This window comes from Acomys russatus, chromosome 10 (assembly GCF_903995435.1).
Source record: "Acomys russatus chromosome 10, mAcoRus1.1, whole genome shotgun sequence".
Classification (NCBI taxonomy): Eukaryota; Metazoa; Chordata; class Mammalia; order Rodentia; family Muridae; genus Acomys; species Acomys russatus.
In genome coordinates, this window is record NC_067146.1 from 75,333,331 (window position 1) to 75,351,036 (window position 17,706).

The following is a 17,706-nucleotide window of genomic DNA, read 5'->3' on the forward strand; positions in this document are numbered from 1 at the left end:
TTAACAAGGGTCTGAAGAGGCAGAGGGACTATTAGTAATTTGTAAAAAAGACACTTTAGAAGAGGTCTTGACAATATAGTGACTACTCTAGTTTTTGAAACTATAAGATGCTCAAGGGTTATTAGCACTAAGGTGTCCTAGCAGGTTTTGAATGATAATACATTGTCCATTGTAGGAATCCCACCAAGGACATCCAGCTCTAGAATACCAGTGACATATGACTTTAAGAACAATCATAGTACGTTCTTCATTATATATGTACACATTTAAAGTAGACTCTTTTCACGTAGTCATGGCCAGCCTCAGACTCACTCTATGGCCAAGACTTGTCTCAAACTTGACATTGCGTGCTCTTTCTGCCTCAGTCTCCCCAGTACGGATATACAACCCCTAAAAGTATTGTGACCCACATGTTGAAAACTGCTGATGTAGAAAGATCTCAAATACTAGCCTGTATACAGATGATCCTCTCAATCTCACAGGGTCCAAACCCTGTCCTTGTGACCAGCAGTGCTAGGGCTAACCCATCTGCATCATCTATACTGATGGAGGACAATGGGGTGGGGGCTTCTCTGGGTTATTTTGTCATGTGGCTTCAGGTTTGAGCTAGCCTTTAATGACTCCATTATATAAACAGCATCCCTGGTCCGAGTGACTCCATTTGGCATATAAGTGCCAAGAATATTTTGTTTACATGAGTAAGCAGCCATCATCTGGCAGAATACCAGGAGTACACACACTTTACATTGTATCTGTGCTAATTAAATGGCAGCGATGATTATATCCCATTATATTGGAAGGGCCCAAGATTATCAATCACATTGGATACAACCACCTCTCACCTGGCACTGTAAAATGAGCATCTGAAGGCGAAAGTGTGGCAAATATGCTGACAGTTATTAGGGTCACTTGTCAATATCCCATGCAGAAAATTTTGCATGGTGAAGCCTTTTTGCCTCTGTCTCTCAAGCTTTGGTTCAAGCAGAGTTTTTCTGACCCGTGACACTCATGACACTCAGCCTATTTCACATTGACCCTTGAGACCTTGCCACCCAGACCTGCATCTGACATCTCTGCATCGGAATGCTTCCGTGCCTTCTGGTCCCCTGCAGACCTTTTTCTTGTGTTTGTGTCAGCTTTTTGCCTCTGACTTCTGAATGGCCTCTGTGACTTCTGCACTAGCTATTGTGTGATGTGTAATAGTATGTCAACTGAAAGATACTAATTTCGATGAGAATCAAAGAACTTAGATTGCCAGTGGCCGGCTATCAAGCAAAATGGGGATGGTGTGTTAAATTGAAACCAATGAAATGTATAAAGCTTGAGAATTTACTGTTAGTCAACAAACTTTAACGCTGTGGAGAGACACACATACGCTTATATTTTTGACGTAGCACACCCACCACCCTACTCTTGGATAAAGAAGATGGCCTCCTGCCTTCGTTTTAGACTCTTCAGCAGGAGCTATAGGTTCCTATGTCTCATCCAGTACTCTGCTTTCTCTTCCAATCGTGTTGTAATTGGATCTAGCTCCTCCACTTCCCACATTTCAAGCCTCCTCTCACTTACCCTGGCCTTCCTCCTTGCAGCTCACTGCTTCCCATGTAGCAGTTTCTGTTCAGCTCATCCTAGCTCTCAACACTTGTACCCAGGATGTATGAGGAAATACGACTGCTGTTAGTTATCTAATCGCATGATCTTCCTTCATTTTTACAGAACGAGCTCTGTTAACTTTTATTGCTGGGAATTCAATTTAATGAAAGCTCTTTGCCTTATAGGGATTGATTACTTCCAAAGCCACCTGCTGCTTAGTAAACGCGGCCTTTACAGGAGCCAGCCAGAGAACATGGGAAGGGACAGGTTAAACATCTCACTCTGTCCTGTGCCCAGTCTTTAGGAGACCTCGAAGACTGTGTATTAAAAATGTTAAGCCTTGTGGAGAATGAGCTGTCCCTTGGCTACATCTGAACAGGGGGGGGGGGTCTAGATCCCCTGCTTGCAATGTCCTTGGTTGGCGCATCAGTTTGTTCAGGCTCCCCACCCTGGGTCCAGTGGGGAGGGGGAGCAAGGGACTACCTCTGACAAGAACTCTGATGCCTGCGATTTGATCTCTGCCCCTTAGGGGAGAGGTCCTGTGGGAACACAGAGGAAAGGAATGCAGGCTATCCAGATGGGACCGGATAGGCTGTGGTCCAATGCATGGGGAGGAGAATTCCATTGGTCAGAGGTCTAGGGGAGGGGCATATAGCGGATAAGGGAGGGAGGCTCGGATGGAGAAGATGGGAGTGGGGGAAGGATTATAATCAGGATGTAATGTGAATAAATTATAATAAAAAAATGTCAGGCCTTGGGCAAGAGAGATGACTCAGTGGTTAAGAGCACTGGCTGCATTTCCAGAGGATTTAGATTCCATTCCCAGCACCCACAGGGCTGCTCACCATCTGCTAATCCACATTCAGGGGATTCAGCACCTCCTCTGGCCTCTGCAGGTCCTGCATACACATGGAACACAGATGTGGAGGCAAAATTCCCATACACATAAAGAATAAAACAAAATATTAAAAATGCTAGACAAAGGAAGGCTCAGAAAGCACAGTCGAGTTTAATAAGTTCTGTTCTGTCAGTGTTCGATTATAATTGGGAGGAAAGAAAAAGTAGAATGCCCATTTATCTAAAATCTACGATTACAATCAATAAAAGTGACTGTATGGATTATTTCAAAGGTTTGATTGACCTATAAAAAGGAACACTAAAATGATAAACTTTAGAAAAGTCAGCTCAACCACCCTTGGACTTACTGGACCCATCAAGAAAGTAGATTTCTTTTAGCCAGGAAATGTCGAGAGCTAGCCTGATTGCTACGGCCAGGGCTGCCTGTTGGAAATGCTGCACTCACACCACAGTGAAGTGTGCAAAGTGCTCAGAGGTAGGGAGGCCTCACAGCCCACAGACAGATGAAGCACTCAGGGTGACGTGGACTGGTGAATGGGCTTGCTTGCAAGGAGCTCCAAGCTCGATTAATTTAAAAGGGAAGCCCTCAGTGCAATTTATGGGCCATTGCAGACATGCGGACAAAAGAAATACATCAAGGGACCATGGGGATGATCCCTGAGAAAAGACAGTATTGTACTTTAAACATCACAGTATTTAGTGCTCTCATCACAGTTGAAGAAAGTAAAAGGAAAAAAAAAAAAAAAAGAAACAAAAAAACAAAACCACACTCAACATATGCATAAAATGCACAGGAGTAATCAGCTGTATCCCAAACCTGGTAGGGAATAGCAAACACCACAAAGTTAAAAAAATGTGATTTACCCCACAATCAAAGCAAAAGTTCAAAAACTTTGTCTTCTCCTACACGTAGACAGTTGTAAAGGACTTGCTTTACCCACTGCTGTTTGAAATTCCTTCTTCTAAGAGTGGTCATTGGCCAGGATTTCCTACCAGATTTCCAAGAAGAAGCCAGGGAGAGTGAATGGTCTTTACCACCATAAAGTTCTGGAACGAAATCACTTCAACTACTCAGCCAGCAATCTCTGAAGCTTTCAGAGTTTGGGGATCTGGTCAAAAGCATTTTTTTTTTTTTTTTTTTTTTTTTTTTTTTTTTGTCCGTCAGCACGTATGGACTCCTGTCCACTGGTCCTGTCCTTGTTGTTTGTCCTCTTCCTCTTTTCTTTTGACTTCCTTATTTAAAAAAAAAAAAAACAGCTTTCTAAGCTTTTAAGCAGATTATCTTTCTGTGTTTCCATGAGACTTTTAAATTGCAGCCCAAGGTCTGCAGATTTAAGAAAGACATTAACAAAAAAGGGTATTTTCCCTTTCTGAATCACATTGTAAGGGGCAAAGGGGAGAGCAATTATATCCCTTTGGGCTTTCTTCCAGACTTATCAAATGAAAAAGAAGCCCTGGACACTCTCTCTGCCTACTGCTGGGGGACTGTTCCACTGGCCGAGGACTGTACTACAGGACTGTGCTTCCACGATGGAGGACTGTGTTTTTCTGGTGGAGGACTGTGCTTCCCCAGTGGAGGATTGTGTTTCTCTGGTGGAGGACTATTTTTCAAGCTGGGCAGGCAGACCCTGTGAAAAGGCTCATTGCTACCAAGAGCTCAGCTGTGTTAGTACAACATGAACTTCTAAGAAACACAGACCCAAAATTCTTTTTTTCTCTACTTCACTTGTTTAAATTATTTTATATTAATTCATTTTCTCTAAAAGGTTTTTATTCAGCTCTATAAAGGTGCGTCATGGATTTACTGTGGCCTCTGTGTTCCTAGGGTGGTAGAGGAAATGACTTGTATACTTGAAGTTGCTTTTGACCTATCCACCTTCTCCTATCCAACAAGAGGGGAGTCCTTCTCTGTCTAAGAAGTTTAACCTGGACTTGAGGCTAAAGCTTCCATCAAAAAGGAAGGAAGTAGGGATTGCTATGGTAACTCAACTTGGCTTTGGCAAGGGGGTAGGTGCATACTTTACACTGCTGGATGGCCAGGTAGGTTGTGGTGGGTCTAGATGCATCTTCCAGGATCTTAGTCAGTGCTTAGGCTGTGGAGACTTCATTTCACCTTCAGAATACTATTAACTAGTGAGTCCAGACATTTTATGATAATTCCATGGCTCCTGACACACCAAAGTAACAAGTGCCACTGAAAAGATGCCATATACACACCTGACTTCAAAATCTCCCAGATAAGGCATAAAAGATGATATGCTTTAAGGTAAAAATAAAAAGAAATGTAAGCAAGAAGGGATGAAGTGCTGAGAATATAAAATAGCATTTGCTGTTGGACTAAGTGTGTTATGTTCTCTGTTTATAAGCAAATTTAGAATATTCAGTGTCATCATCATAGTCACAGTGACCTCAAAAAGCAAGGCTCAGTGATTTTCAAGCTTTTTGAGGTTATACCATATGGGTAAGGAAGGACTACTAATTAGCCATACTAATACCATCATCCATTTTCTAAGTAGAGAGCTGAACTGGCTGCTAATAATACATATCATAAAAATCTTAGTCCATATCATAGAACTCAAGAGAGAGAGAGAGGAGACCTGCTGAACCACAGGGCAGGGGATACACATTTGTGCCATTATAAACAATGGTAACAATGATGATGGAACCATCGCCCATCACACAGCAGTCTCATGGCTGTGATCCTTCAGATTCTGACTCTATCTAAGCAAAAAAACAAGTGAAAGTTGGAAAATGACATAGAATTCTCTGAAGTTAGAAAAATGGTTTAAAAATTCTTTCTTTTCCCAATGGTTTGCTGAGCTTGGCTAAATAAAGGGTTCATTAGAAAGTGTCCTTAGCTGTCAGAGGGCTACAGGTCTCTCATGTGTTGCTATAATGCACTGCAGCCTGTTTTGATTTTGAACAAACCACTGAAATGTTCTGAAAATGTCACTATGGCTAGACTCAATGACAGAAACAAAGCTTCCAGGCACATTATACGTTTACTATGATTTTAATGTGTCTTTGGAGACTCAATCTCCCCTGCAATATGTTGACAGATAGAGATAGGATGGGGAGAGGTGACTATGTCTCCCAGACTCGGCCTTCCTGAGTGGACTCATGCAGCTATGGTGGAAATGAGTTAGTTCTCTTGAGAACGGATTATGATGAAAGAATGAGTTTGGCCTTTTTCTATACTCTTGGTCTCTCATGCACTTTCTGTCTTTCCTCCTATCCTGGGATGTTACCGCATGAAAGCGCTCAAGGTCCCTTGACCTTGGTCTTCCCAGAACACGTGGATTACTGACATCCTGTAGCTGTTGGTTAAGTAAGGGAGACACATATTTCCCAAGACTCTAGGGAAGAATCCTTCCTTTCCTTTTGCAGATTCTGGTGGCTGGAGGAAGCCCTAGCCTTGTAGGACCATCGCTTCCATCTCTAGCTCTTTCTTCACGTAGCACTTTTATCTATGTTGCACTCTATCTGTGCCTTCCCTTCTTCCTACAAGACTATCTCTTCCCTACTTGAGTTACATTAACCCTTAACTGCGTCTGCCCAACAAGGGACACTCTGAGGTTTCAGGTGAAGATGACTTTAGGGGCTCCTATTAAACTCTGTTATGTTGGCAGAGGAATAGATTGCATTAAATTAGCATCTAGCACAATGAATGGTAATTGCAAGACTGTCATTTCTACAAGTGCAAAATGGATGTGTTCCATATTCCATTGTAGGTCATGGGAAAAATCACTGGAGCATATTTCTCTAAACTCACACAGTAGACACAGAGAAATTATATACTTCAACCTATGTTGCTTATTTATGATGGTTGTTAAGAATGGCTTTGGTAATCACAGCACATTTGTGTGTTTGGGGTTTGACTGTCCAAGAAATATGGTAAGTTAACTATCTATTTGGTTCCTAAAGGAGATTGGGAACATCACACATACATTTACTTTGAAGACTGGGTTGACCCCTGATTCTGGAAGCATCTAGGCCTCAGCCAATAGGTTCTCAAGGGTTTTTTCTGTGTAATGGATCTATGGTATGGTTATTTTTTACAACACTGTGTTTATCTCTCAATTTCTCTCTTAACCCAGCTATCATACAAATTAATGAGACTCTATTATATCTTTTCTTATAAGCTTTACAACACAATAGATAACCAAGCAGTAATTACTCTATTCTTTCGTTTTGTTTTGCTTTTTCCAGACAGGGGTTCTCTGTGTAGCCTTGGCTGTCCTGGACTCACTTTGTAGACCAAGCTGGCCTTGAACTCACAATGATCTGCCAGCCTCTGCCTCTCTGAGTGCCCAGTTAATTACTATATTCTTTTTTAATAAATCAATCTTTTTTCTATTATTCAGGATTCTTTTTTACATACACATTTATATTGTTACACATATATACAATAAACTACTTACATCAAGAAGAACCATGAAACAATCAGGAATTATATAAATGTTGCATTCTTAATGTATTGGCTGTTTGTTTTGGCAGCCTTGGTGTATCTAAAATTCCGAATGAAAATCAATATCTATCATATCTCATCATTATTAGCTTAAAACATCTACCTAGGTCTAAAAACATCCTTACCCTTAAACAACTAAGCATAATTGTAAACTAAATTATCTTTTCTTCAACCCCATCACAGACTTGAGAAGGAATAAAATTGATTATCTGAGTATATAGAGGGTGCAGGTTAGCAGTTTCCCAAATGAGAAGATGCCAGAGACAGTTTACTACCTGAGCAATAACTCAAATCACTCTATAACATTGGAGCATCATCTTCAGCCTTCTGGCCCAATATATCTGACAGACATATTTGTTTTTTTATTTTATTTTTATTAATTTATTCATATTACATCTCGATTGTTAGCCCTTCCCCTGTTTCCTCCCATTCTTCTCTCCCTCCCATTTCTCCCCTTCTCCCCTCCCCTATGTCTGTGACTGAGGGAGACCTCCTCCCCTATATATGCTCTCAGAATATCAAGTCTCTTCTTGGTAACTAGCTATCCTTCCTCTGAGTGCCACCAGGTCTCCCCATCCGGGGGACATGGTCAGAAAAGGGGCACCAGAGTTTGTCTGACAGACATATTTGTGATGCAGGAACTATTGAGGACTTGCTTATCCTGTCTTGGCAGAATTTGGCTGTCAACTCTGCCTATATACAAGCTTGTCCTTTTTTAGGTAAAATTCTGTCTGTGGTTGTTTGCCAAATTTGAAGCCTTGTCCATAAGGAGGTTCTTTGATGCTCACCATCCTCTTTGAGGTAGGTTGGGTGTTGCCAGGAATTAATCTGTCTCATTGTCAATGAATTTTTAAAATAATAAAAACATTTTGCATGCCATATTCTCTATGTCTCTGAGGCTTTTGGAGACCTTACCTAACTATTTTACCTTATTTTTCTATAGAGTCATATCTGTTTACCTAAGATGTATATTCTTGTGATAACAATAGGCTAATAATTGATATGAACAGGACTTGATTAACTAACAATTAACTTGTATAACTTACCTATTCTAAAAAACCTGCAATAACACTTTCAAAGTACTGGAAGTAAAACTTGTATTATAATTGAGTTATATGGGTACAATACCTCATATTAGAGTAGAAATATATATATAGTAATATATATAATGTATTGAAGAATAATCTTAATTTGAATTCTATCCCACTGTATCCAAAATTAAACTTATTTTGCATCTATGTACAAAATTTTATACCAGTGAATTAAAAATAACCTTGTGAATGATAATTAAGGCATTAAGTTGAGGAGTAGATTCACTAATCTACTTTTTGTTCTATCTTCCCTATATATTTCTATATTCCCCCTTCTTTCTTTTAAACCCTTATCTTCAAACCTAAGAATGGAAGATAAAGGAAAAGAGGGACATCCCTGAGTCCAACGCTGTTTTTTCTCTAAATAAGACAAATAATAACTTATAACCAACTGCCATTGAAAATAACCCTCTACGGCCCAAGAAAGCAATCAAAAACCTGCCAGACCACCCTTAAAGGAAATGGGGCGTCCTTCTTTTAAGGTTTCTTTCAGCTGATTTGGGACAAATAATAGCTTTGTAGGGGCCCAAATAAAATTGGAGAAATGGTTAAACAAGTTAGGAATAGCATTTGTGGTCCAGTTTCTAAATGTTGAGAAATTCCAGGCTTAATTAGAGTCCTGTGTGGGACAGTCTGAAATGCTGGAACAATTGGGATAGGAAGCCTTAATTGTTCTGTGCATCACACCTTTAGGACTGTACAATGCTTGTGAGAAATTATATGTTTTCAGAACAAAAGAACTGGACCCTCAAATTGGATCAGACCTGACAGGATTCATTCCTCTCAGCATGCTGGACACCTATATCCTGTACCTTTCATGTTCTAGCACCAAGTATTTCAGTTTCTGTTTCTCATCAGAACAAGACAATTACTTTATTTTTAACCCTCTAAGCTAATCTGGCTTCCACTTTGCCAAAATCCCCGAGATACTTGTACTTTGTGTCTTTCCCTGCTCCAGCTGAATCTTTTTACTCTCTTCTCAACATCTGCCTGTGGCTGAATCCCCTACTTCCTCTTTTAACTCCTCCTCCCCTGGCTAGCAGGAAGTTCAGCCCTATTCTCTCCCCTGATCAGTGATTGGTTGTAAGCTGCTTTATTGGCATATCAGGGGGCAATTGGGGAGAAGTGCTTATACAACACAGAGGCAGGAGATTCTCAGAACAAGGATGGGGTTACAGAAGTAAGAATTTGAATTACACAATAACCTTTAGCTCACAGACCTGTCTCAGTTGAGTTAAATAAATGCTGGCTAGTGAATACCTTAAGATGGCAAAGGCGTAATTTTCTAAAGAGAGATGATGTGATGGTTTAGTGCTCTAAGTTTCCAGAGCACCCCACTGTTTATGAGGAAAAAACAATGGAGAAAAGTAAAGGATAATTTCATTGGATGCTCATTGAAGAACAAGCTCTTTTAAATGCATTGAGAGATGTATTTTCAAGAGTAACTTGTCACCAATTTTTACTTGACATGCAACTCCATTTATTCCAGATGACATGACTAGATTATTTAATAATCATTAGACTTTTTCTCATCAGAGAAGCTACTTCTTAAATATCTCCAGTAAGAGTTTTGCCTTCTACCCTTTTTCCCAAGAAAAAGAAGAGTGATGAAATCAGAAATACTATATCATTGGGTGAATATTATAAAATATTAGAAATCAAAAATAAGTTTAAAAAGTCCCATTATTTTTACCTTTCTGTAAAACAAAAGCCCCCAGCTATATTTTATTATGTACTCTTAGTTTGCTTTACCCTGTGTATATAGGTATATAGATGTGTGTTCAAAAAGATTTATTGTTTATGTATATGTCTCTGTGTACATATGTGCACATGAGTGCAGATTCTTGCAGAGGCCAGAGGAGGGCATTGGAACAACTGGATCTGGAATTACAGGTAGTTGTCAGCTATGTGATACCAGTTTTGAGAATTGAATGTGGGTCTTTTGCAAAAGCGGCAACTGCTCTTAACTGCTGAACTGTCTCTCCAGTCCCTACCCATGCGTTTTGGATATAGAAACATGGGTATATGGGTTGTGTGTGTGGTGGGTTGGGACTAGTTTCCTTCACTTAAAAATTAGTTATTTTGCACATCTAGTAGTGTAGATCATGAAAGGATTGCCCCAGAAGAACCTTAATTGAGCTTATTTTTTTGCAAATGAATCTGCTTCTTTTAGAAAGTATGTTGTTTGGCTGCAGTGCCTGTGGGAGCATGGCCACAGATACAGCTGTGCTGGTACAAGGCTCCCTGGGTGGTGAGTCTGAAGAAGACAGAAGGAGAACTAGAAGGAAGATTCAGCAAGAAGATACTGTCATTGACACAAGAAGAAGCTTGCCGAGGACAGAAATCTGTGCGGCTGCATTTTCCCTCTAAACTAAGACTACTGTCACCTCCGCCAAGGCATGAAGGTACTTATTTTCACTCAGAAGAATGCCCACAAATGCTTTTCAAATATGCTTACAGTTTTCAATTAAATGTTTTTTGTTAAAGCCACTGAGCCAAATGCAAATTTATTGTAATAAACAGCAAGTAGGAGACTATTTAGATGTCTTTTGCATAAACCCTCTGAGACAATGTCAAAGGAGACATATAGCCTTCATTTACCTTTATCTCTTATGCTGGCTAAAGGGAAAGGCAGATGCTCCTTCCTGAGCATTGCCTATTAACCCCCAGAGGTTTTGGGTGAACTGCTATGTTTAACTTTACTCTCCAGAAAGAAGGGGACCACAATTTGTTTTAAATTGTTACTTACACAGTGCAATGTCTCAGGCATTAGCACTTACTTGATTGCATTCAGACACTGTGTTGGCAAAGGAACGGACTGCCTTAAATTAGCATCAAGCACAATGAATGGTAATTGCAAGACTGTCATTCCTACAAGTGCAAAATTGATGTGTTCTGCAAGCCTATTCCATTGTATGCTATGGGAGAATCACGGAAGCATGTTGTTCTGAGCAGAAAAATGTAATGTAATGGCCCTGTTAATGTGTCTTGGTATTTTTCAGCAGTGGTGTTCCTTTCCACCTTTGTTCTTGTCTCCTTCTCATTCTTCAAATCCTGTCTGATCTAATTTATATGCTCATATGCTAGCCTGCCAGACAGGAGTCTGGGTGTACAGGGGAACATTGTGGAACAATTCCTTCTATGTGTGGCATCTTGTGTGAATAATGCCAGCACAAACAACCCTCCGTGCATTCATGAAAGTATAAATGAGTACTTATGTAAAAGCTTCTTAGATAGAGACACAGCAGCAGCTTACAGCAAACTTTCCCCAAATGCTATACATTCATTTAAAAAGAGAAGGGTGATTTACAGGCTTTTGTGGCTTAGGACAAGTGCCAGCTGCTGTTCTTTTTATTCCTCTTGTTTGCATATGGGAAATTACGCTTCTCCAGTTGAGTGAGTTTCTTTCAGTCACGTGTGATCACAGAGTATATCCCAGTGAAAACATGTTGTCTTAGGGTTTCATTGCTGTGAAGAGACAACATATCCACAGCAACTCTTATAAAGAAAAACATTTAACTGGGGCTGGCTTACAGTTTCAGGGGTTCAGCCCACTATTGTCATGGTGAGAAGGGGGCACATAAATATCAACGGGCTGCATTTGACCATTGGTCCTGATGTGGGATGGTTAAACCCAAGTTCCCTTTCAGAGATCCTGTACTTTGAGACTCTTTACATTGTAATGTTTCAGTCAGTGCTAAGATCTGGGGAATTGTGTACCAGGCTCAGATCTTCTCTCATCTTAGTAAACAACAAAGGTTAAGAAAAAATCAGAAATTCTCCCTTGAGATGGGAAAGGAATTCACCTTACCCTTAGAAAGAAACTTGACCATTTGCATCTGAAGAAGCATTAGAGAGATGATTTGATCTTATAAAGATGTGTAAAGATGGGACCAGAAGTTGTCTTTGCCATACCTTTGTTGCAGAATGTCCCATCGTAGGCTGTGTTAGAACAGTCACAGGAGTAGCCGTGGTATTTCTCGATGCATTTGCCTCCATTTTCACAGTTAGCCCCATAGCTGGTGCAGTGGCCTGAGCATCCAGATTTGAACCCAGATGTGACCTTTGCCCTTTCTTCCAAATCAAGTGTCACTCCATTCATCCTCAAGGAGCGGATACAGCCCAGGAAGCCCTGCTGGCCTCCAGCCCCACCTGGGAACGACAGAAAGCACAGAGTTCAGATGGGATTGCCTCCTCAGCTGCCTTTTCACTCAGCATATTTAGGAAATTGCAGCAGGAGAGCATTGATAAGCACAACTAGTCTTTTCCCTTTTGAGTTGGTCCTGTTTAAAGAGAAAGAGCTGAAGCGTTCCCCTTAGGCTGTAGTATCTAACTAGAAGAGTCTGTCTTCTGAGACGAAATAAACTTGCCACAGAAACAAAATGTTTGTAGACATGCAAAAGTGTATAATATGGATTCTTATAGAAAATAAGCTTAGAGAAATCTTTAGTTTATGTGTTCTTTAATCTCAGAATGTTCAGTTTTATAGCATTATCTGTTGAATCATAAAGGCAGAGAGGCATGAATACATTAGCGTAGTTAAGTAAGTCAATTAGTCAGAAGGCATAGATTCATCTGAAATGTCATTGTACTCGGGGACTCTTGTCTCGTGAAATATTTTGCTTCGAAGTTCACATTAGGGTACTCAGGCCATCTTGGCTGTGTTGTCAGGAAGAATGAGTTGACTACTTCACACAGGAATCAAGTACACTATAGTTATTAATATTTCAAATTTGGATTCCATTGCTTTATCTTAATGTCATTCAGAACATACAGCACTGCTGTGAGACACTGTCTTTGGGATATGGCATGGATACTGAATCACGAACATACAGCAGCTCAGCTGTGGATACCTGCATAGGATCTGCATAGACTTGAGCCCCTCAGCTTGCGAACATGGGTGGGGATGAAGCTCTTGAGGTCCTCCCATTCCCTGAAGAGCTATTGGTGCCTCTTGTAGTTGGAGGAGGAAGTAAGTGATAAGAATGCTAATAGTACATATGGCAAGATATAGTGTATATAACATATATATGCACTATATGTATGTGACATAAAAACAGCAGAAAGGGAGCTTTATTTTTGAAGGAAAGGGGACAAGTGAGATGGATGGATGAGGGACGGGGTGGGGAGTGATTATGAGCAAAGTACAATGATATGGATGTATGCAGGTGTCGTAATAAAATTCACCATTTTGTATGTGAAAAAGTCAGTGCTGACTTACAAGAGCCAAGATGGTTGCTCAAACATCACTCTTCAGTGGTGTGTGTGTGTGTGTGTGTGTGTGTGTGTGTGTGTGTGTGTGTGTGTCTGTCTGTCTGTCTGAAACAGACAAACATTTAAATCACTAGGCTGAGTGCAGAAGAGTACCCTCGACAATGCAAGGTGGCTTCATCTGTTCGACAAGGACAGAGATCGCTTGAATTTTCTCTCTCCAACCGGAGACATCTGTTTTCCTTGCCCTCAGAACTGGCACTCCTTATTCTTGGACTCTGGGGCTTGTAGTGAATTATGTTGCCAATTTTCTTGTTTCTCTAACTTCCACACACTAGAATGCTACATTTCTTAGTTTTAATAACCCTTTGAGGCAATTGCTTAATAAAACTCTCAATAAGTAAAAAAAAAAAAGTGGGATTCTGGGGATCTGGTTCAGAGGGCAAAGTGCTTGCTGCCTAAGGACCCAAGGTCAGAGCCTCAGCTGCATTAAGATCCAGGCACGACTGAGGGGGACCTCCTCCCCCTGAATATGATGCTAGGGTATCAAGTCTCTTCTTGATAGTCTGCTGTCTTTTCTCTGAGTGCCACCAGGCCTCCTCATCAAGGGAACATGGCCAAATATGGGGCACCAGCATGCTCAAGATGGAATGGCAATTGAGATGTAATATGATTGATTTTATTTTTCAATTAAAAAAATAAAGAAATAAAATAGTTATAGTAGAAAAAAAAAAAAGAGCCAGGCATGGTAGCATTGTATGTAAAAATGAGTGCTGTATTAGGGGAGGCAGGTGAGTGTCCAGGAGTCACAAGAGAGCTGGTCTATCCAAAAATAGTGAATGAGTTCCAGATTCAGTGAAAGACCCTGTCTTCAGTATAAGGTGGAAAGAAAGAGGAAGATATATTAAATGTCAATTTTTGGTCTCCACAAGAACATGCACAGGTGAACACACACACACACACACACACACACACACACACACACACACACACACACACACACACACACACACACACACACGGAGAGATCAATGGGGCTTTGCTGTTTGGATAAGATTATCAGGCAAGAGATGTATTTAGATCACTTGGCATGCCATCCTGGTTAAAAGTGCACAGGCAGCAGACTCACCAGACAGGACTAGTGGATCAAAGACCCAGTCACAGGATGGATCAGTATCAGCTTGTGGCCCCCACATCCTCATCAGTGAAATGGCAAATGATTCAGTCCACTGCCTTTTTGAGCCCAAGCCTTACAGTCATATATTGATTTGAATAACCATTCTCTAAAGTAGAATCTTGTTTTTTTTTTTATAAAATATTTGAATAAAGGCTTAATCTAAGAGAGTCCAGTGTCTTTTGGATCAAAGCTATGCAATAGTAAATAGCAAACGAAGTTATTAAACAACCATTTTGAAGGATTCCCCATCCTGCCATCTGCTTGTCAGCACAGCTTCCCACCTCTGTGCTGGCGAGAGTTAGAGCCTTTGCCTGATTTGGAAGCAGTTCAACCCATTAGTCACCCTTTGTGTGTTAGAATTTCAATTTGGCTCTCACCACTTTCGCTACTCTGGTTTTTGTTCTTGCAGTGAGGGATTTTCCAAAGGGCCTTTTATTGCATAAGTGCATAGCTATTTGAATTTTCACCACTGGTCAATTAATACAATTAAACCCTATCAAAAATATGCTGAAAATTTTTAAAAAGACTGCTTTTAAAAAATATTCTTCCTTATGTTTGCCTAGTTACCAATGGAATAGTTCTGGGTTGTGTAAAACACACACACACACACACACACACACACACACACACACTGAATATTTATATATCATATAATATCATATCTATCTATCTATCTATCTATCTATCTATCTATCTATCTATCCATCTATCTCTATATATCTGTCTGTCTGTCTCTCTCTCTCTTATTTCTCTACCAGTAAGATGTATAAATAAACCTGGATGCCAGTCAGATATAACTACTAATTTTAGGGGACAACCTTCTATACTTAAAATATTTTAACCCTTATTTTAATTTTATGTGTGTGGATGTTTTACCAACATTTATGTCTGTGCTGTCCTGAATTAAGTGTCATGGTACCCAGAAACTGGAGTTACAGATAATTCTAAGCCACTACGTGGATGCTGGAAATTGAACTCAGCTCCTTTGGAAGAGCAGCCAGTGGTCTTAACATTGACCAATCGCCTCAGCCTCTACTTTTAAACTTTGAACACCCACAAGTGTTAAAAATGAGACATAAGAAATAAGACTACAGCAGGCATTGTCCTCAAATTTCTTTCTGTACTTAAGGTATCATGACATATCTTTCCAAGCAATATAAGCGTAGCCAAACATCTTGTTTGATATTTCATGACATAGTCTTTGCAAGGATGCTTGTCACTCCTTCCGCCATTCTGTTACTGATAGAATTTTAATTTTATATGATATTGTAACAATATGAGTTTTGTAAACATTTTAGCATGCTTGTCCAGCTTGTCCTTAGAACTAACAATTGTGTTGTGCTGTGTGTGCTGTGCTCACAAAGGTCTGCCTGCCTCTCTCTCCTGAGTTCTGGGATTACAGACATGTGCCACCATGCTCGTGTGTGTGTGTGTGTGTGTGTGTGTGTGTGTGTGTGTGTGTGTGTGTGTGTGTGCATTTACCTGTGCATGCATAGTGGCCAGAGTTCTATTCCTCTCTCCCTACTTTACTTTTTCAGTTAGGGTCTCTTGTTAAACCTGGGTTCACCAATGGACTAAACTGATTGGCCAGTAATCCCTAGTCATCCCTGTAGTGGATGTATAGCCAGGGCTTGGCTTTTTGGTTTTTGGTATTGCTTCCCATTGTTTGGCTGTTCATCACTCCCATTTAGAGACACTCCTAGAAAGAAATGCTCCAGCAATCCCTTTGAGGTTCTGGGTTCCAGCTGGTGCTCTGGATCCTAGGTGCTGCGGTTGCAGTCACCTTTGCTGAAGTGCTGGTTTGCTGTTTAATGGGTTTGCTGGAATCCTGATGATGAAAAGTGGAATTGGTCCAAGGAACTGAGTCTCAAAGGGTCTACTTCTGTTCTCATTAACCTCTTTTTTTCTTCTACCTAGGGTAGGTGGGTTGGAAGGGTGATGTAAGCATTGAAGAACCCCAAATAAAGTAGGGTTGGAAGAGTTCAAAGCTTATAGCTCCTCCTGTCTCCAACTTCTCACACTGGCATTACAGGTGCATGCTTCCACGCTTAGCTTTTTCCGTGGGTTCTGGGGTTCTAAACACAGGTCCTGTTGCTTCTTCAGCAAGTAATTTACTGCTGGTATATTTTAAAGCTCTTAAAGTAATTAACCAATTTATACTGTACCAAAAAGAAATAAGATGTGTACATGCTTCACATAATCCTGCTATGAGGACGTGTCCTGTCAAGTTTATATCAGTTCAACTAAATGGGAGCAAATTCACTGCTTTAATTATTAAAATCAATTTTTTGTATTGTTCTTTTCTTATTTTTAAATAGTTTCATGTTTTTGCTTTGGAGGGAGATAGGAGATGATTTTTATTGATTTATAATAGTATCAAGTTGAGCTTTAACTCTTTGCTGTGAATTTTGTAGCCACTTCCTCTAGTTTGCATTGTTTAAGTTGTAGATGGTACTTTTTTTTTCCTATAAAAGTTTTGAATGGTTGGGAAGTCACAATGACCTACTTATTTCTATGATTCCTGCTGTTGCTATTAAGTTTGTAAAGACTTTTTGCAATGTAAGTCAATATAATTATTCAATTATATATAAATATATTACATATAACACCTTTGAAAATTTATTTATAACATTTTAATTTCTCTTTTCTCCCTCTAGCCTTCCTTTATTCTCTTCTTCCTCCTGCCCCCAACCCCTTTTTCTTTACACAATACTATGGATTGAAACCAGAACCTTGAGCATACGAGGCAAGTACTCTGAGCCACATCCCAAGCTCTGTAGCCATAATTTGTGACTTTAGTGTAAATTACACTTATTCACTCATTGAACTAAGGTTTTAAAAATCCCTTCTTAATTTATAAAGCAGGTGAATGAAGTGCCATTTCTCTCTGCACTAAGTTAAGCTCCTTTCTTTCCTAGGTGGCCTCCTGATTTATTTAAATGGATCAGTGAGCTGCAAAGTACATTTCCTGATCTGCTTGATATGAAGAAAAATCTTTTATCCAGAACATGGTCATTATATATTATGCAAAAGATGTTAATGCACCGGAACCAGTAGAAGTTGAGTTCAATTTACTGCTTTGTAGAAATCTTTCTTGGTGGCAAATGTCGTAAGTTTAAATTATAGGTCTTCAAGTGAAAATGCTACTTAACCTTTGTTTAATTAGAAAATCAACACATTGTCATTGGGAAAGAGCCCCCTGCCATGCCAGGGCTTCATGCACATTAGTCAGACCTGTGATAATTATCCAAGGTGAGATTTGGGTTTAATTTGTATATCATTTTTCATCTGAAATGCTATGCAAGTAT

At 40.0% G+C, this 17,706-nt stretch overlaps 1 protein-coding gene across 1 annotated transcript in view; it reads right to left on the reverse strand.

Annotated features, from left to right (window-relative positions):
- Cntnap2 (contactin associated protein 2) overlaps positions 1 to 17,706 on the reverse strand; it is a 2,113,217-nt gene that overhangs the window by 217,945 nt on the left and 1,877,566 nt on the right. The window contains exon 18 of the mRNA XM_051152463.1: positions 11,926 to 12,162. Within this exon, the coding sequence (XP_051008420.1) occupies positions 11,926 to 12,162 (237 nt within the window). The remainder of the gene's footprint in view (positions 1 to 11,925; positions 12,163 to 17,706) is intronic.